The sequence below is a fragment of the Atractosteus spatula genome, chromosome 8 (genome assembly GCF_055471065.1).
Source record: "Atractosteus spatula isolate fAtrSpa1 chromosome 8, fAtrSpa1.hap1, whole genome shotgun sequence".
Lineage (NCBI taxonomy): Eukaryota > Metazoa > Chordata > Actinopteri > Semionotiformes > Lepisosteidae > Atractosteus > Atractosteus spatula.
Genome location: NC_142713.1, coordinates 5,847,656 through 5,875,253, shown reverse-complemented (window position 1 = coordinate 5,875,253; position 27,598 = coordinate 5,847,656). Strand labels below are relative to the sequence as shown.

Here is a 27,598-nt window from a genome sequence, read left to right as displayed (position 1 = left end):
CAGTTTCAAACATTTGGTGTTAATAGACATGCCAGAGCTTAATATACACATATTAAGAAATATATATATATATTTGTGTATCGTAGGGTTGCGTTATAACGTACAGATTTTTAATTACTGTAAAATGTAGTCTATCGCATTATTTAAAAAATGTAAAACAAGAAAAATCTAACTTATTGTACTTATACATGGTTTGGTTTACTGGGATTAACGCAAAAGAGCACTGTACATTTTCCGTAGATGCCAGATTCAAGAAGTTTTCTTCTTTAGATATGCATACGTTAGATATAGAAAAACATATCTAAAACTAGCCATGAAAAAGGCAGGAATTTGATCTCTGCAATTTCTTCTCACTCGTTACGGTAATTACTGAGACCATTAATATTGTCCCAAATACATTGCCGTACTGCAACCTTTTATATCTTCCGGAGAGAAACGTTACTTTTAATTTTTTTTTTAACTAGATCAATAAAGGATTTAAACGGAAACAGTACTTTCAACTTGATAATGACAAATTATGTCGAATTAAGTGTAAGTATGGAGGTATAAATACGTATGTTTTTTTTACTGGCAGAAAGAATTATTAAACAACTTCCTGCGTTGTGTCTGGGGGGGACTTATTAACCGACGGACAGAAAAAGAGACACTTTCAGATTTAAAACAGCCCCGGTTTTCTGGAAAGAAGGCGAACTTTCTTATATTTATGTATACAGTTTTATTAATATTATTTTTACTTCAATAATTTTAATACAGGACATCATGGGAGACAGACCTTTGCGAGTGTAAGACTGTTTATGTTTGCTGCAACGTTAAATTTGGAAAAAAAACACAATACCGTTAGCAAACTGTAAACCAATGTTTTATATTATATAGCAACGTGCCTGTATACTTTACTATAAAGACGCTTTTATTATGTTTGTCTCCATATATCCCTGGAAGTTAACTGCCGATCTATCTCAACTATCTATTAATGTCTTGTAAAATGCAAACAAAATTATTGAACACTAAATACGTACATGCGGTATTTGAAGCTATGTGGCAGAACAGCTGTGCGAATTGCATCTTTTTAAACAGCGAGGGACAGCCTGTTTTAAATCTTTAAAGCTCATCTCTCTGAAAGGATTTCATATCCGCGACAACCACCGCACTGTTATATAAAACAGCAAACGGATTGTGCTAAGTCTTACCGAGTAGCGTCTTAAAGTTATCTGGTCTTTTACCTCCTTCACTTGCATTAAAAACTCGCCTACGAAACGTAGCACAAAGTACTGCTTGCGCTGTTTTTGATATCGTGAGATAAATTGTGTTTTTTTTTTATTGTGGTTCGACTGCCAAAAAGTCTAAGCGCTTATCTAAACTATTAGACCGCGAATGACAATAAAAAACAGCGCTACAGTTGTCGCATTGGACTCTATTCTGATATATATTTACGAAAAGAATTGTAACTTTTAACACTGCAAATTGTAATAACGTTTAACTTTCTAAAATGACTCTAAACGTGCCAGACTAGGTTTCGTGTTAATTTCATTGCATAATGCCATCGGATAGTTAATGAATAATGTGAAGTTATTAACCGATTTAGTTAAATGAGGGGCAAACATTCAGTGTGGAAGCTGTTTATCACGGAAAGGTTAATTATTGCTGATTAAAATATCAGAATGTTTATGTCTTATAATTGGTTTTGGCTACACACAATTTACTGGCATTTCCTCCATAGTTGTCTACAGTATTTTTATGTAGTGGTCTAAAGATTGACTAGCCTTCATTGAATGGCTGGTGAATTAATGTCTCTGCTATTGATTGCCACTTTCTGATGATGCATGAGTTAGGTCTTCCTCAACAATAACGTTTTAATTGTTGTGAAATGCACAGAAATGAAGTCAAGTACCTTTTGCATGCAAAAGCCAATATTTCTCATTTTTTCTTAAGAAAGTTTGCTTACAGATTGCTTGCAGAGGAAATTTGTCAGGGTCCTGTTCATTCAGTTTGGAAACTTAAAAAAACATGTGTAACTACCTCTGTCTGTATGCGTCATGACATCTTAAAAGATGTTTAGTACTGTTTAGGCCTCATTATTGTTAATTCTCATGCCCACGATGAGGATGTGATTTTTAGACTTACAATAGGCTGTTTAAATTGATGTCACAAACCTGTATTTGCTTGAGCTCACTTGGCTCATGTCAGTTCAGCAAAATTGGTCTTGTTTAAACTGAAATAACTGTTTGAATCTGGTTATGAATTCTGCATGTGTGAGAAGTGAGTGTGAGACTCATTGAATTCATAATGTTGTAATGTGTTTTTATTTACAGTCTGGTGTGTGGAGATGTCGAGGGAAAGATCAATACCTTGTTCAACCGGGTGAAGGCAATCCAGAAAAAAAGTGGGGAATTCGACGTATGTATTGCAGGAGTACACTCATAACTTTTCACCCGCACATCCATCTAGGGCCAATTCTGAGATACCAGGTCAACTGCATAGTTTTTGGATTGTGGGAGAAAACCAGAATCTCTGGAGAAGGTGCAAACTGTACCCTCCTATCCAGTCGCTGATCTAATTGTTTCAGGATCAAGCCCAGAACTAGTTTGTGCCCATTTGGTTGCTATCAGCTAAATGGTGTGAGAATTCTATCCTGGTTTTCTATGAAAAATGTCAAGGAGACTCCCATAGTCCTTTCATTCATAAAAAAGGTTTGTATTTCAAACCGTTCAACATTAGTTTCCACTGTTAGAATAGGGCATTTCTTTAATCATGAAAGTGCCTCTTTTTTTTTTTTGCTTCAGCACATTGGTTTAATAATGAAAATGATGTTTGCATAAACGCATAAATCTTTTTCATAGGTAGCTGCTTCAAGATGAGTGTTTCCCATTTACATTTGTGTTAATGTTTCTGCTACCTACATGTAACACTCCACACATTACTTATTCGAGAATCTAGAACATTGATATAAATAAATATTCCACTAATTTTACTTCCGTAATTTTACTGTTCATCCTTTGTTAGCTCCAATTCTGAATCTGAATAAGTGCTTTAACTGAATGCCTGTAATTAGAGATTTAAACTCTTAAGGTGACCTTCATCAAAAGGCTTTTGAAAAAAGCTGTTGCATGTTTGACTGAACTCTCTTCAGTCAATCAAGACCTTCATTGTTGTAAATCCATTTTGACTGTCGCTTGAAATCCCATTGCAATACAGAATATCATCTCGTTCTAATTATGTTTTGATGTTAATTAGTTCTAATTAACATTTCAGTAACATTGCCTATAACAGATGTTAGACTTATTGGTTTATAAATATTGATTTGGCTTAATTCAACCTTATTGTGCTACATCAGCAGTTTTCCAGTTAGCGAACTGTAGCCCAGTCTTAAGTGACAACTGGAAGTGTTGCATTCATGGCCTATGAAAAGCCTCTGTTGTTTAATTAAGTGGTAGTATAATATTACGTTCTGTAAATTAGTTTGTGTTAAGTGCTTCTCGTAGTTCTTGTAACGCTACTGCCTCTCTTGAGGTTTGCTGTTTAATGTAGATCTTTTTAACCTCAGTCATGTAAGTTTCTTCTTTATCAACATAGCTGGGAGGGGGGCTGAATTAGAGAAGAGATGGGACTGTAGAAACAATTAGATCAGCGACTGGATAGGAGGGCACTCTGAAAGCATGAAGGAAGGTGCAGAGTCTGAGACGCATGAAGTGGGAGAACCCAAGGAGAGATTACGTTTGCGTCAGATTGTGAAACATGACAGAAACATGAATAGAAACAATACCCAGCAGCCATATCACCCTGCAACTCACAACTGGCAGCCCACTGAAGCTCAGCAGGTGTGAGCCTGGTCAGTACCTGGATGGGAGACCTCCTGGGAAAAACTAAGGTTGCTGCTGGAAGAGGTGTTAGTGGGGCCAGCAGGGGGCTCTCAACCTGCAGTACATGTGGGTCCTAATGTCCCAGTATAGTGACAGGGACACTATACCGTTAACAGGCGCTGTCCTTCGGATGAGACGTAAAACCAAGGTCCTGACTCTCTGTGGTCATTAAAAATCCCAGAGCGTTTCTCGAAAAGAGTAGGGGTGTAACCCCGGTGTCCTGGCCAAATTTCCCATTGGCCTTTACCAATCCTGGCCTCCTAATAATCCCCATCTATGAATTGGCTTCATCACTCTGCTCTCCTCCCCACTGATAGCTGGTGTGTGGTGAGTGTTCTGGCGCACTATGGCTGCTGTCGCATCATCCAGGTGGGGCTGCACATTGGTGGTGGTGGAGGGGAGTCCCCATTACCCGTAAAGCGCTTTAAGTGGAGTGTCCAGAAAAGCGCTATATAAGTGTAAGCAGTTATTATGTCTTATAAACTGGGGTGTGTAGGTAAAGGCTAAAAAACAGCCAGTGCAAGGAAAGCACAGTACTTCCGATTAGTGAAAGCTTGTGATATTTCAGAGGTGCCTGCTGAGATAGCAGCTGGCGTTCCTTCCTTTCTTCAGATTGGGGTCATTTGATGGGAAATCAGAAAGTCCTGCTTTTGAGAAAATCAATAGGGGCCATGATTTATTTATTTCAGTGGCTTACCATGCTGTGAAATATATGTTCAAGTAGGTAGCTGCGTCGGCATGCGTAGGCTGCAAAGGAACCGGTAATGCGTTTATTCCATGCTGAAAGGAAACACAACGTTTCCTTTATACCTGAAGAAGGCTCCACAGCGGAAACGTTTCCTTTATTTTCCTTTCAGCATGGAATAAACCCGTTACCTGTTCCTATATATATATATGGCTGGACTGAGCATTAAGTTTGTCACGTGTTTCTTCAGGCTTGCAACGACAGCTTTGTTTGTAATCGGGAGCTGTGATTTATGGGTGTGTGTGAGGAACAAATGAATAGCCTTGTTTTCTTTTTTTTTTTATAAAGTTGCTGTTCTGCGTGGGGAACTTCTTTGGTTCCTCACCTGAAAATGAGGCTGAATGGGAACAATACAAATCTGGAGCCATGAAAGGTAATGACATATTCTAGGCTGTTATCTGCATGAAATAATAATAATAATAATAATAATAATAATAATAATAATAATAATAATGAAGCAGCACACAGGGATATATTGTTATTTGGATGTTTAAATTTCCTGTTTGTAGTTTCTGTTCCTGTTTCCCCTTTATAGTTCTGACACAAAAGTAGGTTCCCTGCTATTTTGTAAAGAGTGTCTCTATAAGTCTATAAATAGCCGTATATGTATGTATTCAGACTAACTGTTTTTAGTTTTCCTCAGTGGTTCTCATAGATTGTCTGGGAGTTTTTCCGAGACAAATGTAAACATTTTCTCTGCGGGAGAAATAGTGATTACAGTCTTCGCTTGGAATACTATTCTCTTCAAAATTTGATGTATTTTGACAGATATTGTTGGTCAGAAGCTCAGATTCATATGAACATTTTTCAATAATTTAAAATAATGTCATGCTTTTAATTCAAATTGGGGATCAGTCTTGAGAGTGTTTTCTCCCAATGGAAAAATGGGTCTGCTAGACAGATGAGGCTCTGTTGTGGACATTTGTGACCAGCAGAGGTCTCTCTTATACTCACATTCTCCCGATTTTTGGCAACTTTATCCAGCACAGGGATCCAGGAAAGCCTGAGCCTATCCCAGCAAACAATGGGTGCACACCCTGGGGCGGGGTACACCCTGGTGCCAGTCCATCGCAGGACACACACGCACGGACACACACCAGGGCCAGTCCATCACAAGACACACACAGGACACGCACACACCAGGGCCAGTCCATCACAAGACACACACAGGACACACACACACCAGGGCCAGTCCATCATAGGACACACACAGGACACACACACACACACACACACACACACACACACACACACAGGGCCAGTCCATCATAGGACACACACAGGACACACACACACACACCAGGGCCAGTCCATCATAGGACACACACAGACACGCACACTCTCACACCAGGGCCAGTCCATCACAGGACACACACACTCACAATAGGGCCAGTCCATCACAGGACACACACACACTCACACCAGGGCTAATTCTCTTAGAAACCAATTCACCCACCGGCATGTTTTTAGGCTGTGGGAGGAAACCCTTGCTAACAAGGGGAGAGCATGCTGATAGCACCCCAAGAATTGAGTCCAGGGTCTCATCGCTGCGAAGCACCGATGCTAACCACTGTGCCACCCTTTTTCAATCACATTTACATGAGTATCTAAACTGGTACTGTTTCTACAGTGTCTTTATAGACCAAGCATGTATGTGTGCATAAGTGAGTGATATGCCAAGTTATCAATGAGTCTGAAATCAATTCTAACTATAGAAGTGTTTAAAATGTGTCCTTATGTTTCAGCGCCTATACATACATATATACTGGGAGCTGCCAACCAGGAAACAGTAAAGTATTTCCTCAGTGCAGATGGGTGTGAACTGGCTGAAAACATTACTTACTTGGGTATGTGCCTTTGCATAGATAAAAGCATTAAAAACTAATCCAGAATTTTCGTTTAAGAGGGATAGTTAAAAATATTGGTGTTGAAGCTCATAGCATGTGCAAATAGGGTCCGAATAGGGTTCTGTAAAACTGTGAGGATACTTCAAATACCTTTTTTTTATGGGCCGTCTTATAGAATCCATAGTGTTTCATTTCAGAGAAGGAAAAAACTATATATAGTTTTTTTATTATTGAGATTTCTGCTGGTCTCTTGCTAAATGAAGTCACATAGTTTGCCATTTGGCATCACATTGTGTTCATTTCACTTTTTAACTGTCTTATAACGAAGATATTGACACAGGGCCAATTATCTAGTTAACCAGCTTTCCATTATCAATTTACTGGTTTAAAACTCCCTATAAAACCTTCATTGCAAAACTGTAAAAAAAAAGCAGCTTTTTTTACAGTTGTTCTTTTAAAAAAAGTAATTCCCCAGTGAAGCATTTCTGTTGTACCCTTGAGCAAGGAACCTCACTCAGATTGATCCAGTAAAAAGCCCCACTGTCTGAATGGGTGCAAATGTAAGTTACTTTGGATAAAAGAAAAAGCCAAATAATAGTAGTAATAAAGTATATATTAATAAAATATCAAAGATTAATATCTGCTCTCATAATTTGCAAATCAGTCAAATGCTTCACTTGTTTACATTTGTTTAAATTCATTTCCAGTTCTTTAATATGGAAAATGTCTCTTCTCTTTTTATGAATTTCCTGCAGTACCTCTGTACTGTCCTTTTTCGGTTTTATGATTTAAAACTGGCCTATCCTATGTACAATACACTATTTTCTATTGATTGTTGTTTTCGTTTGTCTCTTTTGTCTCCTGTGCAAGCCTCTTTCAAGCAGCTCATCATTGCAAAAGAATGTGTCCTCATAAGGCTTGTCTATTTAAATTAGAATTGTGATAGAGGAGGGTACATAGAAAATAGGAAAACTGCAGAAGACCCATTTCTGTTCTGGCAGTCCTGTACATTTCAACCTTGTGTTCTTGTTTGATCTCAGGACGTAGAGGAGTTTTCACTGGGGCATCAGGGCTCCAGATTGCCTATGTCAGTGGCACAGAGGCACAGCATGAGCCGGCTCCCGCATACTGCTTCGCCCCTAAAGACATTGCCGCTCTGGTAACTCCTCTAGTGTCCAGCTCAAAGTTCAAAGGTGTGGACATCCTGCTGACGTCGCAGTGGCCCCGCGGAGTTTGGCAGTATGGGAACAGTCCGGTAAAGAGTTAAAGTTATCAGTGGTCTCGATTCCAGTTCCTGGAGTGTTTATCAGTAGTCTAAACCTCAGTTCCTGAACTGTTATCAGTGGTCTCAAACTCAGTTCCTGGAGGGCCTTGTATGTTGTTGTTGTTTTGTTAAAGCTGTGCAGACAATAGGTCAGTTGTTTTGTAAATTATTTATTGGATCAAGTGGTTAGAAAATGGGTGGGTAGATTTTCTAAATTAAACTTGTATCGGATTTTTCTTAAGGCATTTTCCAGTCGAAAGACATTTGCGTGTCATAGACATGACATTCGTGTAATCAGAGGTACAGTTACCTTTCTCTTCAGAGCCAAGTTAAAATTATTAGAATTATACAGCTCATAAAAATAATTAGATAAAGAATCTGAGTACTGCCAGTACCTGGTTGGGGGAAAAACAAGAGGACAGTAGGATTTCAGGAAGTGAGTACAACACACCTGATGTTTATTCTTTTACTCTAGACGTGGGCTCTAAATATTCCTTTTATATTCTTAAAGACAAATTCAATACATTTAGGAATTGGAAAAAAGTTTTTCTAGAGCCTTATTACACTGTCTCGCCACCCTGCCAGGCACTAACTGGATGCCTTTTTGAACACTCGTGGACATCTTAGCCCTTGCAAAGCCCTGGTCATTTTTGCTTATTTCTATTGCTTATCTATAAATGTGCACACAATGGGGTTTCATAAAAAAAGTGGTAACATTTCTGAAAGTTTCTCTGTTTAGTACAAACAACAACAAGCAAATTCAGAGGCCTGAATGACTCTCACGCAGCACTTCTAAGAACTTTCTCAGTAAATGATATATGGATATCTAAAGCCTACACATTTAGATATCTACAGTTTTAGTTTAACACCAGCAGTACTGTGACACTGCTAGGTCTCAGTGGGTCCAGTCCTGTTTCTGTTGATTTAACAGATATTTCACTACTTATGTAGCAGCCCCAGATTCTCTTGCCCTGCCTCTTTTCAGCATTGTGAACATGGAAAGAAGATTCATGCTTAAAACTATTATTTGTCTAGAGTTATTTGAAGAAGTGTTTTAATCAGCGTTTTTCCTCTTTTTAAAATTCTGTGTTTAATAACAGGACATTTGCACAAAATCTTGTGGAACAGCCTCAATTGCAAATCTTGCTGAGAAGCTAAAGCCAAGATACCATTTTGCGGGCTTAGAGGGAACTTATTATGAAAGGCTGCCGTACAGGTAAAGTACATTACTTTTTTTTTAACCTGTACTTGAAATAGGCAGTGGGCCCTCAAAGTGCATTTCCCTTGTGTAGTCGGTCTGCACAAAAAAGTGGAAATGGAGCTGCCGATTGCTGCTTCGTTATTCAGATTTTCTTTGATGGGCGATAGTTTGGTTCTTTTTTTCTCATCCATGTATATTACGATTATTGTGGTCCAGCAACTCATATAAGTATAATCCTTTAACTGTGGAAATGCCCATCCAAATAGAGGTCTTTATATTGTTACAAATTTGGGGTGGGGGAGCAGGCAATGAAATAATTCAAATATTATACCTACTGAGCTGAAGGTATAATTTGAGGCACTTTGAGTTGCTTATATTCTCTGGCAAAGTTCTAGCGATATCAGTCAGAGGCAGACTTTTATTAACAATCACACACCTGACACAAAATATACAACGTTAACCTGTGTTCTACAAGCCCAGAATGCTAGGCTTGTATTCTGAAATCCTATAAAATGTCTTGAGAGGCCAACATGGAGAACTACCCTACAAGATGCAAGGCTAGTATGAATAAAAATAAGGACTATGCGAACCAAATCGTTTTATGGCACCAATATAATGGAAAACTTACTTTAATGACCCATTATGGGATGTTATGAATTCCTCACTCTGCCTTCTGACTTGTTTCCACTGCAGAAACCACATGGTGCTCCAGGAGAGTGCTCAGCACGTCAGCCGGTTCATAGCGCTGGCCAGCGTCAACAATGCCAGCAAAAAGAAGGTAAAGCCGTGATCATGCCACTGAAACGATAACTTAATCATCGATTCTTACACCTGTCTTCTGTTTCTTTCAATTCAATTCATGGGGGAGCTGAAGACTATCCCAGCAAGTACCTGGCACAAGGCAGGGTACACCTTGGATGGGATGCCAGTCCATTGCAGGGTGCACGCACACACACACACACACAATCACACCAGGGCACATTTTCCCAGGAGCTAATTAACCTCCCAGCATGTGTTTGGACTGCAGTAGGAAACCCATGTGAGCATTGGGAAAACAAACTCCCCACAAATAGTTCCCCAGGAATTGAATCCAGGACTGTAGAGCTGCGGGGTACTCAATAAAGAAATCGTTTTTTGCAGGTTTTCAGGTTACTGCTATATCATCACTAATCCCTAAATTAAAAAGAAGTTATCTTGTTAATCCTCCCAGTGATCTAGACTGTATGGAAATCTATTTAAATGTGATTTTGTAGTATATAAGGTCCTTTAGGACTTGTACACATGGTTTTCGAACACTGCTTGTGGAAATTGGCTTATCTGAAGATTACGTTCACCTTTTAATTTGGCTTTCTGTTTTGTCAGAAATTGCTGAATTTGGTACTTTTTGCGTTTTTTTTTCTTATGAGCATTTCCCTTGATGTCTGTTTAAAGTTTGGGTACAATCACCGGTCTGTGTTTCCTTTTAAACCTCCGTTTTGGAGACAAAAATGTGTGGAATCAGCCCACAGTTTATGATTGTACATATCACTGTTTTTCATTAAATGCCTAAATGAGCGAAATCTTTTCTGCATTTCTTTGAAGATCTTTGTTTGTGTGATGCATTTTGTTTTTGTAATCCCACAGTATTTGTATGCCTTCAGTATTGTCCCAATGAAAACCATGGATCCAGCTGAACTGGTGAAACAGCCACAAGATGTCACTGAAAACCCGTACAGGAAAACTGGGAAAGAGGCCAAGAAGGAGAAAGCAGCACCTGCTGCAGCTGTGGATGAAGTACGTGTCCCCCCCCCCCCTGTGTGCTCCTGATAATCGGCATCTGCAGACTCATGTGTCAGATATAAACAGATGTTTGATCAATCCATCTTCTAGCTGCTGTATCCAGTTCAGGGTCATGGGGGGAGACGGAGCCTATCCCAGCAAGCAACGGGCATAAGGCAGGGTAGCCCCTGGATGGGATGCCAGTCCATTGCAGGGCACACAGACACACTCATATCAGTTTTCCCAGAAGCCAATTAACCCACCAGAATGTCTTTGGACTGTGGGAGGAACTTGGAGCACAGGGAGGAAACCCACGCAAACAAGGAAAACATGTCAACTCCACACAGACGGCACCCCTGGTCTGGAATTGAACCCAGGACCCCAGCCGTGCGAGGCAGCAATACTGACCAGTACTCCACCATGCCTCCCCTTAGTGTACATCTAGGTGACATATATGTGGTCCCCATCAGGGAACCATGTATTAAATGGATTTTTGGAACAGGGAGCTGGATCAGGAGCTTTCTCCGTTCTCTCCACACATCGGCCCGGTATTGCAACGGTGCACTACCCCCCAAAAATATGGGTTTGCACACAGTGTTATATATAATAATGGAAACAGAAGAACAAGTGGAAATGGCGCACTCGATTTAATAGAAAGCTCACATGAATGTTCTTAAATCTGAAATTGCAAATTAGACATTAGATTTTGTGTAAAAATATTTTTATTCAGTACAATATTAGACTGACTTACTACAGGTAGTCGGTCAGTTTTTTTCAGGAGGCCCATCAGAAAATGCCAGCATCACCTCATGGCTTTCATATGTATGTGAGGAGGTTAATTATGTGGTGAATGCTATGACTCCTAGGGAGGAAATGCCACAGGACAAGAGCAGATAAAGCAAAGTTTTAGCTCGTGGAAGCTTAGCTTAGCGTCCAGTTTTAACCCAGTGCTTTGTGCAGAGCTGAGGGGGCTTTGTGAAACCAGGGTTTCACCAAACACTTTAAAGGTGCTCTGGTTTCCTCCCACATTCCAAAGACATACCGGTAGGTCAGGTGGCTTCTGGGAATATTGTCCGGGACAGGCTCCGGCTCTAATTCTTGAACTGCAAGACACGCTTAGAAATCAGTAGGATGGGGAAAAACTTAACCATGCCACTGATGTTAACAGAAGACTTAACGTCTTCTTAAAGTTTGGCTGCTGTAAGGTAACCACTGTGTGGTCTTGCATTGTCCTGCAGGAAGCTCAAGCAGACTGTACCAGGGTATGCAGAAAGATGGTCCTGTATTGATGTGGTGACCCTTCCCCTGCATTTCTGGTTTCTCTGCACTAGTCTTCTAATTAATGAAGCAAAATATTTCATTCTCCAGGCAAATTCTCACATTTCCTCTCAGGCTTCCTTCAATTACAGTAAAGGAACAAGTAATAGGTTTATTCCATGCTGAAAAAAAGAAGAAAGAGAACACAACGTTTCGGCCGTGGAGCCTTCTTCAGGTGTGCAACCTGAAGAAGGCTCCACGGCCGAAACGTTGTGTTCTCTTTCTTCTTTTTTTCAGCATGGAATAAACCTATTACTTGTTCCTTTGCAGCCTACGCATGCTGACGCAGCTACCCACCTTCAATTACAGTATGTTGATAGCAACCAGGTCATCTTCATTTCTCAACTACAGCATGATTGTGTCTTAACTCTGACATTGTGTGACTGTCATTTTGAATGGCTAGACAGATGACTAATTGTCTGATTTAGGAAATTGAATCTATTATTCCAAACACTGAGCACCTGTCATTTTTGTGAAATTGCAACTTGATCTTTTTGCATTTTGTTGTCCCGAAGAAAACTAGTAATCAACAGACTTGCCTGTTCAGTGTTTAAAATATGCTAAAAATAATATATTACAGCATATGTGCCTAAATGAGGAATTCATGTAAAAGTTTATTTTCAGTTTGCATCAGTACGAGAAGACGTCAATAATATTTTGGTACTGGCCACATCCTGTAAAACAAACGGCTACAAACCGTGAGCAGGGCACCCTAACCCCTTTTTTTTTGCTTGTGCCTGGTTGTAAGTTTCAGTGTAATTCAAACAACTGAGTATCATAAAGGAGTACTCCTTTGTAAGCAGTGAAGCGTTATTTACATGCAGTTGATTAGGTGGGTTAGTGGGACTGAAGTGATGTAAATAGTGAGAGAAACAAGATGCAGCCAACAACCTTGTCGTGGTCTGCTTTGGAAAAGGGACAAATTATAAACCTCCTCCTGTTGTGGCATTAAGTGCTGGTCCTGGTTGCCCTATAGGAGGAGCCGGTCGTCCAGTTTTTCTTCGATTTGGGCAAGAAGCAACACCAGGGGTCACAGGGAAGGAAAAGGCCCTCAGAAGAAACGAGACCCTCCCAGCACAAACAGCCCAGGAAACCCCGTGAGTATTCGGCTTGTGTTCCTGAAAGCAGCTTTGAAGTGAATTCCTGTCCACACAGCAGCACGATGACAGGCGTGGTCCCCCCCCCTCTTCTATTTCTATGCATCAAAGCTTGGCTTAAAAGCAGCTTTCAGCACTGTGTTTGGCACATTTTTTACCGAACATGTTGTGTGGTGGGGGGAAAAAAACGACAGGAAACAACTTGCATCTGTGAAATGCACAATCGTACAATGTTTTAAACTAAGCCCCAGAGAATTACACGTTCAATAAAAAAGCCTAACCCCGTCCTGAAATGTGGAAGCTTTTGTAATGTCTTTCAGATGATGGCAAATGTGTAAAAACATTAAATAAAGCCCACTCGTGCTAAATTGCTGATTGTCAGTAGAAGTAGCCCTCTGCAGTTTCTGAACATGAGATGCACTGTGTAAACTTGTGCAAGTTTATAATGTGCTTTATAATCTTTGTTAAATCTTTCCTGGTCGTTGCAGCACAACCCACAGGACCGTGCTGGTTCTGCCTCGCAAGCCCTGAAGTGGAGAAACATTTGGTTGTCAGCATAGGAACCCATGTAAGTCAGATGCTTTGTATTGTAGACTTTTATGCAGGACAGAGATTGCTTTGAACCTGCTGTCATCCCTCCATTTTCAAACCATTTCATCTAGTTGAGGGTTTGCAGGGGAGCTGGAGCCTCTCCTGGCAAGCAACAGCTGCAAGAGGGGGTACATGCTAGACAGGATGCACCGTCCATCGCAGGACAGAGACGCACACACTCACACCAGGGTCCCAGTTACCCCAATAAGTCAGTTAACCTACCAGCGTATCTTTGGACTGAGGGAAGAAACCAGCGCACCTAGTGGAAACCCTCATGAACACAGGGAGGGCTTCCAAACTCCACACAGACAGCACCCCGGGTCCAGAATTAAGCCCAGGGCCCCAGCACTGCAAGGCAGCAATGCTAACTGCTGAGCCACTGTGCTGCTCTCTGGTTATCATTTTTATCTTGTATTCTAGATATAGGATCCCCAGTCATTTTTATAATAACTGATTTGTGGCATTTGCTAAGAGCTTTCTGAGGTTCTTTAAGACTTGTGTTCGAACAGAATCACACACGTTGGGCGGAGCAGTGGCTCTGTGGCTCAGGATCTGCGCCTGTGGCTGGAAGGTTGCCGGTTCAAATCCCCCAGCAAGCAGAGGAATCCTACTCCGTTGGGCCCCTGAGCAAGGCCCTTAACCCCAACTTCTCCAGGGGCGCTGTACAATGGCTGACCCTGCGCTCTGACCCCCAGCTTCTCTCCCTGTCTGTCTGTGTCATGGAGAACAAGCTGGCGTATGCGAAAAGACAAATTCCTAATGCAAGAAATTGTAAAGGGTTAATAAAGTGATGTTGTTATTATTATTATTATTATTACATGTTAACGAGTTGTCGGTATGACACTGGAATTCACATCTTTTCTACAGCACCGCTGAATGGGGGTTGGGCAGAGAATATATTAATGGCTGTGCATTTTTTAACACATGTTCATGAAGGGGGGAAAAAAAAAGATGGAATGATGGCGTCTGGAGTGTCTCAACCAGTGATTGGGTTCACCTGGACATTGACTGAGCTCTGTGATTAGAGGCTCAAGCCCTGGGTGGTTTATGTATGCAAGTTAATATTTCGCGTTTGTCCAAAAGAGTTGCGCAATTGCTCTGCCCATGGTCACTCCACCCCCCAGGCCTGAGCGACTGCGATGAGTCGTCTCTCATTCAGCAGTAAACAGGTGGCTGAGCGCCAATGCAGTGAACAGCCTGCGGGAGGGTCGGATTCGTAATCAGTGGAAGCCCTTCTAAGATGAGTCAGAAAGGGCTTCGAGAAGGACTTGCCAGAAAGGCTTGTTTGGGGAAGTGGATAAAAGAACGGGATTAATAATTATAGTTAGTCACGCACTAAACAATAGTTAAAATATCCACACACACAACCCTGTCCAACCATTGTCGTTTTTCTTTAGTGTTTTGTAGATGTTAATAACACATGGACCGCATAAATACAGTTCTTTTGTTTATCTATTCATTTTGGTGTTTTAGCCATTTATGCATGCAGTGGTGTACTTACTGTTTACACTAATCTAAAATGCCTGTAATTAACCTTGTTCAGTGTTGCGCAAGGTAGTGTTTTTTACTGGCATGCTTTAATGTATTGAGTTTTTTCAGGCGTGTCGTTCAAACATATTTCTCCTATTCCCAACTTTAAGATGTGTATCATTAGGAACGTAAGAAAATAAGGAAGTTGCAAAGGATAGAAAGGCATTTGACCCGTCGTGTTTATTGGGTGGCAAGGAAGTTTGCTAGAAAATCTGGATATCTCAATGAACCAATTCTTGAAGGTTCCCAGGAAACAGGCCTTAATATCATGACCTGTATAAAAAGCTCCTCTTATTCTCAGTTGTGCGCTATTGGCACTGATGAGATTGAGGTGTCCTGCTCGTTCCCAGTACAGTTTTGCTGAATCGCCCATTTAAATCTTTGATGAATCGCAGTGACGAGTTAAAATGGAATTACAGACTTTTCTGTAGCTGTGCTGGTCTCTTGGGTTGAACTGGAGCGGCAGGTTACATCCCTGTCTGCTCCGGACTGCATTCACTGCCTCTTACATGTCTCCCAGCCTCCAAACCTATGAATTCGGCAGGTCAGAAGACTTGTCAGGTGATTTAGCCCTCCTCATTCTCACTCTTAATTGCACTCACTCCCTCTTACCTTACATTTGCGCTGATGTGTTCTTGTATCTTTCAGAATTTTGAATTCTTTCTTCATGTTCTCTTATAATCTCTATTCCAAACTGAAGAGACGCAGTTCTTTTAACTTTTTAGACTTAAGGTGCTTCCTTAAGGCTTTTGAAGCATTAAGCATCTGCTTGTTCTTCTTCTTTTGAGCTCTTTGATAGCAGCAATGGGTATTCTGTGACGCAGGAAACCAAGTTCGGCACAGAGTGTTTCGTGAGGGCTAGCTTGTGTTCAGATATGGTGTTTCCATGACTTGCACAGAAGCCTGCCACTCGTTCTGGTTACCCCCTCTATGTATTTCTGTCCCAACTCCCATGAGTGTTGAAGACCCATAGTACGAAAGGGGAGAACTGATACGTGCCACCATACTGAGTACCAAACCCAGCATCCTTTTGAAGGCCAAATAGGCTGAGCTGCTGTTTGGTGCATCGGTGGATTTTTATGTTTTCTAACGTCGGCCATCAGGTCTGGGTTAGGGCAGTCCTTTTGCAGCACCTAGCCAAGCTCTTGTGATTGTACTTACACCAGCTCTGTGCCAGTCCTAACTCACCCAGTCACTCAGAACACTTCCGGTTGGCATTTATTTGGCGATTTAATCGGTGACCGGCCACCCATTTCAATTTATACTCTTACAATTTCAAGTTGGGACCAAAGTAAGATTAAAGTTGGGATGACCCTAGTTCTTGGGAAATCTGATAGCACCACATTGTCATGGAACATTGCAGGAGGCTTCAGAGTTCTCTGTTAACTTAAGCGGAGTACTTGGGAAAACTCAGCTAATGGATGGAAGAGTAAAACAACATCCCAAGGCAGAGCCTGAAATACAATAGGAACAAGCATGTTTCCTTCAGATTCCTAAGTATGTAAATAGTGTTGTCATCAGGAGTGTGGATATCTCTTGTAGACCGGGTGGGTAGGTAAAGAGCGGATCACCATCATTAAAAGGAAATAATTCCAAACCAGTGAAAGCTTATGACATTTTAGAGGCTGCTGCCAAGCAATCTGCTAACTTTCCTCCAAACCTGAAGCCCATTTAAAGGGTCATGCCTTTAGGAGGAAATAAAAGTCTAAATAAATCCTCTATCTACAAAATTAATCAAATATGCTCGAAAACACGGCGTCCTGAGTTAGAAATATCTGTAAAAACAGAGAATGTTATCGGCATGGAGTGAAATATGGTGTTTAGACTCCTGTGCATCGTTGATGGTAATACTGAGAAAATGTAGAGGAAAATTGATCGACCCTTTGTGAGTTGAACACAAATAGGTGTGTCAAGTGCGACTCGTATTGCTAAAACAAGTGGCCAAAACCAAGCATAGAACAGCTGAGAAACAGCTTAATTCTAATTGATTAGCCTCCTTCTTTGCTTCTTAAGAAGGCCCTGTGCTAGTTGCTAGAGGCTAGTTGATGTGGGGCTTGATCCATAATGTGAGAAGTGTTCCATTATTTATTGGAAGCCCTTGGAAGAAACCTGTGTGGCCATGCTGATTTAGATTGCCTAGAATGTTGCCAACTGCTTATAATGTACCTTTGCAGTTAATTTTAGCTGGATAATTCTACTGGTGCTATCAAAAGAAGAATTGAAAATAATGTTGATCTTTTTTTAATCTCTATGAAACTTTACAGAATTTAATATAAAGTGTTCCATTGCTGAGCTAGTTTGGAACACTCTGCTCTAGCAATAATCCAAAAATCTGACGTGCAAAAAACACCTACAAACTCTTCACCTTCTGCTTTCTCCCTGACAAGATATTGCACACTGTCACTAGCCTTGTCACCAGCTGATTACATACAATCAAGTAAGTTGGGCCACGCACACATGGTTATAAAATAACTTATAGCAAGTATAAGAAATAATTACTCATGTACTGGTGTTATAGCGTTCAAAGTTAATGGTGTATTCGTCACGGTTTTGTTTTTAACAATTTAAAAGTTTGCCCGATTTTCTTGGCAAAACTGTTTGAATAAGCAGAGGTTATTCATAATATTCTAAGACCCTTTATCAATCTAAATTTGAAACGGACAAAGAGCTGACCCACTTCTTTACACAAAGAGTTGAGGGAGTCGGGAACAAGCTACCAATGTCATGTTTCATTTCAAGAATCAACTGGATGAGAACCAATAGGCCCTAGATGGGCTGAAAAGCCACTTCTCATTTACAAACATGATGTTCTTTAGAGCCTTGCTCTCCTCCTGTTTCTCCAGTGCTATGTGGCTCTAGCCAAGGGTGGCCTGACTCCTGACCATGTGCTCATCCTGCCTATTGGCCACTACCAGTCAGTGGTGGACCTCTCCTCCGAGGTGGTGGAAGAGCTGGAGAAGTATAAGACTGCATTGAAGAAGTTATACAAGAGCAAGAGCTGCCGGTGCATCATGTTCGAAAGAAACTACCGCAGCCAACACCTGCAACTCCAGGTAAGACCGTTCTCCCACCCCCACCTGCAGCCCTGATTGACCGTTCTCCCACCCCCACCTGCAGCTCCGATTGACCGTTCTCCCACCACCACCTGCAGCCCTGATTGACCGTTCTCCCACCCCCACCTGCAGCCCTGATTGACTGTTCTCCCACCCCCACCTGCAGCCCTCATTGACCATTCTCCCACCCACTCCTCACCTTCGATTGACCGTTCTCCCACCCACTCCTCACCTCCGATTGACTGTTCTCCCACCCACCGTCCCAAACAGACAGCTCAAATACATGTGTTCACTTGGTGTTTCAGTGCTGCTCACGGAAGTATTTGGAACTGCATCAAGTATTTGAACTGCATCTTTTTTAACAAAACCAGGTAACTGGGACACTTCATCCAGTGCTGAATGTTGAATATTGATGATCATTTCTCAGGGTGAAAAAGTCAAGGTCCTGAATGCCTGGGTGTGGTTACTCATTTAAGAAACCAAACCATCTCTCAACAGTTACTCCAAAAAATGTGACAACCAGTCTCTGGGATCTTAAACAAAAGTATTTTTATGCTAAGATTGATGTCACCATGCAAGTAATTCCTTTCCTTTTTTATTAGCCAGTTTCCCATTCATTAACACGGTAATAGTGAGTGCAAGACTTCAGTTATTGTGGCTGCTGTTTCCTAATGGCTGATCCTGACAGGTGGCAGATCAGTCTGACACGCCACATAGATTGCTCTGAGCCTGGGAGTGTCGGCGTGGAGCTCCGTGGAGCACCCTGTCCTCCACTGTCCTCTCAGCTCACACAGGATCTCACGATCTCATTAGTTTAAGTCTGATCAGATGGCTAACTGCCTGCTGTGATGAGCTCTGTGCTCTGAGGGACCTGTGTTCCCTGTGATGACGTGCAGTCACAGCATAATGCATATCCATGAACATGTTCAATTCTAAATAAACTTCATTAAATGTATAATGCTTTATACCTTGAGGTTTTTTATAAATAATGACTGGTTGAGGGAGATGGAGACTGTTTTATTGAAGACCATATTCATCACGTTGTACCAATGCATCTGTCTAGGTATTTCTTATAATTTAAATTGTAATACAAAGCTCATGATGAATTGAAGTTATGTTATTTGAATAGGACTCCTTTAGAAGATTGGTTAAGAAACATAAAAGGTGGCTTTGATTAGCAAGGAGAGTTCGATATTGGCCATTTTTGGTGTAGATGCAGTATTACAAATCCTGATGGCTGTAGTTCCATTGAATCGATAGTGGAAACTGATCCGTTCTGATAAATGTTTCACTGTTCAAACTGTGCTTACCATGAGGCCCTAGAGGTGTTGTCTTCACACTGAAGTGGCATTGATTGAAAAATGTCAAATATGCAACATGCCTGGGTTACTGCAGACTGCTTTAAATGGTTGTTTGTCCATATTGCAGTCTTCTTCTTTGTTTTTGGAGCACGAGCACCTCAGGCGCCGATGTTTTCAGAAACCGTACAGAACTCGATCCGTGGTCAGCAGATGCACTCTTGTGTCGGCATGCGTCACCTTTTTCTTCTGATGACCACGACTGTGTCTTTGCACTGTGCGGCCCCTTCCTGTCTGCAGGTCGTGCCAGTGCCCATGCAGAACTGTGCCACGGAGGACATCAAGGAAGCTTTCATTCTCCAGGCCCAGGAGCAGCAGATGGAGCTGCTAGAAATCCCCCAGCACACCGACCTCAAACAGGTGCGGCAGCCTTCCATCTTGCTCCTTTGCAAGAGGCATTTCTGAAGCGTATAATCTTTAGTCCAGACTAGTCATGGTGACAGTAGTAAATTACTCTCAAATATGTAGGCCTTTAGGGTGGCACAGTGGGGCAGTGGTTCGATTTCATAAGTGTTCTAGTTCCAAGTAGTTAAAGGGGAGCTGCAGTGCTGGTTTCTCATACCAGTTATTATTGCGATTAACACATTAATTGACCCTAGAGAAAAACAATGCAAATTTGGAATTAAGCTCAAAATCATGGACTTTGTGGAAATAGTGTAAGTCGCCATGTTGTCACAAACTTGCATGTGAGTTCCCACAAATTGTGATGTGAACTAGCCCTTCCTGCTCACTAGTTTCTGTAATGACTAATGTAATGTGATGGACGAGTGAGCAAGTACAGGGTGTGCAGCAGACATTTCACTACAGAAATGTTCCAACATGATCTGCATGCAGAGTTAACAAGTAAGTAGTATTTATGGGCAAAACCGTCTGGAAATCGAGAGCAATATTTCTATTGGATTAAAAGAGATGTATCACAAGCCTGCAATTTACTGTGCCAAAGGACTGGTTCACGTCATGGGAAATTTTGTTGCCTCATTCTGAATCGCAGAACATGGCACTGTGCAGAACTGGGAATTTTGGCTATTTTGTGATGTTAATTGGAGGTTTTACAAGTTGCTGTGTACGTTTTACTTTTATTGCGGTTTGAAATGCACTCACTAATGCTGATTCTTTCTAACCCTAGAATATGAAATTAGTATTGCAGTTCCCCTTTAAAAGTTCAAGAGCCGTAAGATAAACATTAGAATAAGACGGTCTCCGTGGGCATGTAGCTGCTCGGAAACCTTTGATTCATCCTTTTGTTTCACTTCCTCTCCTTAGCTAAGCTTTCTTAGCGGGGGAAAAAAGGCTGTAAAAGAAAGGAAGTCAGAAGAGAAACAAGGTTGTCTGGAATGTGATGGTATTGCTGTTCCGATCTCACAGATGTTCCTTTTGATTTAAGTCTGGAGAAAAACTTGACCACAGAGGGGCACAGTGGTAACCATTGCTGCCTTGTAGTGCTGGTACCCTGGATTCAGTTTTGGACATGGGGTGCTGTCTGTATGGAGTTTGTATGTTCTCTCCTCGTTCACATGGGTTTCCTCCATGCGCTCTGGTTTTCTCCCACAGTTCAAAGACTTACTGGTAGGTTAAGTAGGTTAATTACCTTCTGGGAAAATTGACCTTCATGAGAGTATGCGTGTCTGTGTCTGTGTGTGCCCTGTGATGGACTGGTGTCCGATCTAGGGTATATCCTGCCTTGCATCTGTTGCTTGCTGGGATAGGCTCTGGCTCCCCAGAAGCAGTTGGAAAATGGATGGATATGTAGCCATTGAGAAACTGACCTATAGAAAGGAGTATTTAGTCTCTAGCCATTAAAATAAGTCTGTGGAAAATGCTTTGTAAAAAAAAATTGAAATTAATTTTATAATATGATTAGCTGTAAAATTGAACATAGATCCTATAGATATAGATGGATTTTTTTTACTTTTTATTATGTTCCAATATGGAATAATAATGTATTTAATTGGGATTTTTTGCCACTGATCCATACCAAACACTCTGTAATGTCAAAGAGAAAACCAAGTTCTACAGATCCTCCAAAATTATAAATATTAAACAGAAAATGAGTGCTCGCTTAAGTGTTTCACCCCCTTGTGTCAATATTTGGTAGAGGCACCTTAGTAGACATTACAGCCATGAGTCCTGTGTGATAAGTCTCTATCAGCTTTGTGCATCTGGACACCATAATCTTTGCTGCATTCTTCTTTGCAAAATTGCACAACCTCCCTCAGGTTGGATGGGGGATCGTTGGCAACCAGCAATTTTCAACTCCCCTCAAAAAATCCCAATCCAATACATTATGATTCCATATTGTCAGTGAAATATGAAAGTTTCCAATGGGGTGAATACTTCTGTTAGCTAGTGGGCGGAGCAGTGGCTCTGTGGCTAAGGATCTGTGCCTGTGGCTGGAAGGTTGCCGGTTTGTATCCCGCGGCCGGCAGAGGAATCCTTCTCCGTTGGGCCCCTGAGCGAGGCCCTTAACCCCCAACTGCTCCGCTGTATAAATGGCTGACCCTGCGCTATGACCCCAAACTTCTCTCCCTGTCTGTGTGTCTCATTAGAGCAAGCTGGGGTATGTGAAAAGACGAATTCCGAATGCAAGAAATTGTATATGGCTAATAAAGTGATCTTATCTTAGTGTATATTGTTAAAACCCTATGCTCTAATATTTCCTTACTTCACTGTCTTCTAAAGAAATTGAATACGTTCATCAAAAAGTGATTTACAATTGCACAGTACGATAATACTTCATTACGCCGACTGCATTTTGAATAGTGTATCAATGTTTTCTGAACACAGTCTTTAATTTTTGGTAATTTCAGTTATTATTATGGGAGAATTTCCAGTACATTTCCTGAGGGTAATGCATTATCAGATTCAACTGTTGAAAGGGTAACATCGTTGTGTACTATCTAAATCTGACCTCAGTGATAGTTCAGATTGCAACGAAAGAAATGCAGACTTGATACTCTTCTGAGTTTTATTGGAGATGTATTTTCCTGTTCTGTTTGTAAATTTGTTTGTAAAAGACAGTGCTTCCGAGTGAGACTCTGAATAAATGTGTCAGTGTGAGTAATCCTCTTACCCTCTCTTGTTCCTGTAGATTGCCCAACCTGGTACACCGTATTTCTATGTTGAATTAGACACTGGAGAAAAGCTCTTCCACAGAATAAAGAAGAACTTTCCTCTGCAGTTCGGAAGGTGGGTACAGCATGCCCGAGACTTGTATCTGTGATTTTTTTTGGACATAAAATAAGATAATTATTGCCTGTGTTATAAAATCGATAGGATACAGTAAAGTCTGCATACCACAAAACTATCCAACGTAACCATGGCAATTGGGAGGCGTTGAATTAAGTGCTTAGTTGCATCCATATTGGGTGTGAATTACATAATTTCTCAGAAAAGTACCCCAGATACCTATAACACTGCCAATAGTCAGACCTTTGTTACCTTGGGACCAGGAAACCGTTCTGGTTTTTCTCAAAGAATGTCGTAATTGTCAGTAAAATGTAACATTTTTAGCAGTCCTTTCACATTTCAGCTCATTACTGTAATCTCACACTGGGTAATGAAGAAGTGAAGGCAAAAGCGTTTCGAGCCACTTGTCTTTTAGCACATCACAAGCACCCCAGCTTGTATCAGCACTGAGTGGAGAAGAGGCCTGTCCCTTGCCAACAGCAACACATTTCAGCGAGCACCACAGAGGCTGCAGTTTTGCTGCCTTTGCCCGGCTCCAAGAGAGACCTAGCTGAGTACAGCCCAGTCGCAGTCAGCTAGTAACATCGCCCAGGTTCGAACACTTGACTGTTGGATCATAGAGATCAGCCTTCATCCAGGTTGGCGCTTTTAATGGTGGAGCCAATTTAGGAGGCCAGTTCTTTTCTAATACACAATGGCAAAATCGCAAAAAAATATACGCATTGGTGATGAATCTGTGTCAACATTATTGTGGCTGCTGTTCCCCAATGACTGATCCTGACAGGTGGCACGCCACATAGATTGCTCTGAGCCTGGGAGTGTTGGCGTGGAGCTCCGTGGAGCACCCTGTCCTCCACCGTCCTCTCAGCTCACACAGGATCTCGCGATCTCATTAGCTTAAGTCTGATCAGATGGCTCACTGCCTGCTGTGATGAGCTCTGTGCTCTGAGGGACCTGTGCTCCCTGTGATGACGAGCAGTCACAGCATAATGCATATCCATGAACATGTTCAATTCTAAATAAACTTCATTAAATGTATAATGCTTTATACCTTGAGGTTTTTTATAAATAATGACTGGTTGAGGGTGATGGAACTGTTTTATTGAAGACCATATTCATCACGTTGTACCAATGCACCTGTCTGATCAAACGGCTCGCTCTGTGCTTGGAGGGACCTGTGTTCCCTGTGATGACGAGCAGTCATCGCTCTCATCCACCTGGCTGGTCGAATTTAATACAATGAGTTTAGGTTCTGGTGAACCGGAGTCTTTTGAAATCTAAAGGACATATTAAAGTTTGTACCTTGAGTTGACACATACAGTATGTCTAGATAGCGTAGCTCTAGCTGTCCCTTGGCCACCTCTGGAGGATTTTCATCTTCAGGATGTTTCATTGTTGGCTGATTACCAAATAAAAGACCTAAGCCAGTGTAGACCTGCCCTAAAAATGGTCAAAAGATGGGAAAATCAACAACAAGCACCCTAGACGCTGCAGGGCTGTTGTGTTTGCCCAGCACCAAGAGAGACCTACGAAAGAGGTCTTTTGTAACGAGAGAGTACAAAAATGCTCCGAGGTGGATATTTCCACGACTTCCAGCAGCATAATAAAATGCATCTTGTTGAGTGCTTCCTGCTCATTTCTCAGTGTTGCATGCTTGTGTTGGCAGGGAGGTCCTGGCCAGCGAAGCCGTCTTGAATATGCCTTCGCGAGCTGACTGGAAAGAGTGCAAGTACACCAGAGAGGAGGAGGAGGCGCTCGCTGTGAAGTTCAGGGAGAGCTTCGAGCCCTTTGACTTCTCCCTGCTGGACTGAACCCAGCTCCTGAGTGGTGGACACTGCAGAGCGTCTCTGGGGTTGATCAGAGCTCACCTTAAAGACTTCCCAAACCCTCCATCTGTTGAGAAAGCAGAGGACAATGGGGATTTGTATTTTTTTTATATATTTCACTCTGTTTTGCTGATCAGTGTCCTTTGTCGACTGGTGGTGAAACCTTGTTTTATGTATTGCGGTGATAATTTGATAATTAAAAAACTGCCGATTTTTAGGTGGGGGAAAAAAACAACCGGGGATCCCACTGTTTAAAAGTGGAAATTTTGTGTGTACATCAGCATTTAATTATCTTCTTTATTGTTGTTTTTAACAATATGCAAACCTGGCTGTTCTTTTGTTTTATTACACATTTTATTCAAATACTTATCCACATGTTGGGGGGGTAATGTTGAAAACCCAGTATACCATTTAATGGTTAGGAAAACAATTCCTGCTTGAAAACCGAGCTACTTTTTTTTTATTCTGGAGTTTTTACAATAGGTCTTATGAAATGAAACAGATGTTTGTTTTTTACTGTAGAAAAAATGGAGAATTTCTTGTAGTGAATGTATTTTTTAATTGGCTCCAAAGGGTACTTGATTGCCTTTTTTGTGTTTATAGACTGAGTAAAAAAAACAAAACATTTTTTATTATTTCTCCTTGATGGTTAAAAAGCCAGTTCTGGGGCTTTTTGTCAGCCTTCTTTATGGTATAACACAAGCAGGACTCCCTAATATCCTGAGAACAAATAGTCACAGATTGTACATAGCATAATTTGACAGCTTGTCATCTTTCAAGAAACAGCTGGGGGAAATTCTTCCATCTCTTAGCTACTACCAATCAAACAAACTACATGGACCAATGTTAATGATAGGGGTTTTTTAATAGCATAAATGAAACACTTGGGCAAGTGGCACATCAAAGGAGCTTCAAAACAGCTTTTCCAAATAAATAGAGGCTGGTAACTTGTGGTAAGCCTGACACTTAAGGCCTATTGCACTACTTGAGCCTCTTTGTCTCCTAGCAGGAATAAGTGTTCTGGAGCGAAATCACAGTCGGTCTCTGCAGCACCACAGCAAGTGGTGAAATCAAATACAGGAAATGAAAAGTCAGTACTCCTTCTTACTCCTTATAATATAAACATTTCTCTTCCCACAGCTGGTTAAAAATACATCTGCTCTTGTATTGTGAACTAACCTATGGTAGAAGGGTACAGTGTTTGTTGGTGTTCAGTTTAAATCACATACTGCCTGTGCATTCATAGAATAGGTATTTCCTGTTTCTATGTACTCAGATGCAGCTTTAGCAGTGACACATGTGTTTGGTTGTTTGGTGCAGGAAGCCCAGCCCAGAGGGGAAACAAGAAATGCTAAAAAGGAATTTCTTTACGCTGTTGGTAGGATCCCCTTTGTGATCTTGCAACCTTACTAGCCCGTCCCATTTAAAATAAATGCTGTGCTATCATTCTTGTCTTGTGTATCTGGTTAAAGTTCACCCAGAAAGGCACGCATATCTGCTCCAAAATGGTAAAAAGAGTGGTTACCGTGTTTTCATAACCCCCGTCCCAAAGATTTACCAAAATATCAAGAGCAGCATACTGAGAAGTGTCAGATAAACAACGCTAGACTTCTGGCGTCCATGCTTAAGGTATAAAACTGAAAAGTGCAAAGAGTGTCGGTCCACCATATGTTGTCTGCCTTAGCTTGAGGTTTCTGTAGCCGTTAGATAATTATAGTTTTATGTAGTAGGTAAGGATTGTGATTACAGAATAATCCTTGGAATTATAACCTACTTAGGGGGCGGAGCAGTGGCTCTGTGGCTAAGGATCTGTGCCTGTGGCTGGAAGGTTGCCGGTTTGTATCCCGCAGCCGGCAGAGGAATCCTACTCTGTTAGGCCCCTGAGCAAGGCCCTTAACCCCAACTGCTCCAGGGGCGCCGTATAAATGGCTGACCCTGCGCTCTGACCTCCAGCTTTTTACGTTTTTCAGGGTGATGACAAAGACATATTAATAATAATTGCTTACACTTATATAGCGCTTTTCTGGACACTCCATTCAAAGCGCTTTACAGGTAATGGGGACTCCCCTCCACCACCACCAATGTGCAGCATCCACCTGGATGATGCGACGGCAGCCATAGTGCGCCAGAACACTCACCACACGCCAGTCATCAGTGGGGAGGAGAGCAGAGTGATGAAGCCAATTCATAGAGGGGGATTATTAGGAGGCCATGATTGGTAAGGGCCAATGGGAAATTTGGCCAGGACGCCGGGATTTCTACACTTCTGCACAAGAAAGTAGGTATATTATGATAATAAATAACTTGTAGGTGTTCCAAGCAAGCAACTTGTTAGTTCAATCAAGGGAGCTCATCTGGAATGAAAACTAGCAGGTGTGGGTGCATCCAAGATCAGGACTAGAATCTTCAGTTTTAACCAGGGCGGAGCAGTGCCACTGTAGCTAAGGATCTGTGCCTGGGGCTGAATCCTACTCTGTTGGGCCCCTGAGCAAGGCCCTTAACCCCCAACTGCTCCAGGGGCGCCGTATAAATGGCTGAACCTGCGCTCTGACCCCTGGCTTCTCTCCCTGTCTGTGTGTCTCATGGAGAGCAATCTGGGGTATGCGAAAAGACAAATTCCTAATGCAAGCAATTGTATATTGGCAATAAAGTGATCTTAATCTCTTAATCTTATATAGTGCTTTTCTGGGCTATATAAGAGTAAGAGCTTTACAGGTAATGGGGAATCCCACCTGGACAATGATACTGCAGCCATAATGCACACACTAATCTCACCCCACATCAGCTCTCAGTGGGGAGAACAAAGTAATGACACCAGTTCAGAGATGGGGATTATTAGGAGGCTACGATTGGTAAAGGCCAGGAGGAAGTTTGGCCAGGACATCATGATTAACACCTACTCTTTTCGAGAAATGGCCTGGGATTTTTAATTACCATAGAGAGTTGGGACCTCGATTTTACGTCTCAT

The 27,598-nt window shown here is 41.6% G+C and overlaps 1 protein-coding gene across 1 annotated transcript; it reads left to right on the top strand.

The window, feature by feature from the left end:
- The first annotated feature begins 639 nt into the window (after positions 1-639).
- cwf19l1 (CWF19 like cell cycle control factor 1) lies at positions 640-26,076 on the top strand. Its single transcript, XM_088923457.1, has 14 exons — positions 640-782; positions 2,310-2,394; positions 4,891-4,975; positions 6,348-6,449; positions 7,490-7,704; positions 8,814-8,929; positions 9,608-9,692; positions 10,538-10,687; positions 12,966-13,086; positions 13,575-13,654; positions 18,051-18,260; positions 19,859-19,978; positions 22,707-22,804; positions 24,471-26,076. Exons 1-14 carry the CDS (start codon positions 760-762, stop codon positions 24,613-24,615), a joined length of 1,635 nt encoding a protein of 544 aa, XP_088779583.1. The 5' UTR covers positions 640-759; the 3' UTR covers positions 24,616-26,076.
- Positions 26,077-27,598: the final 1,522 nt, after the last annotated feature.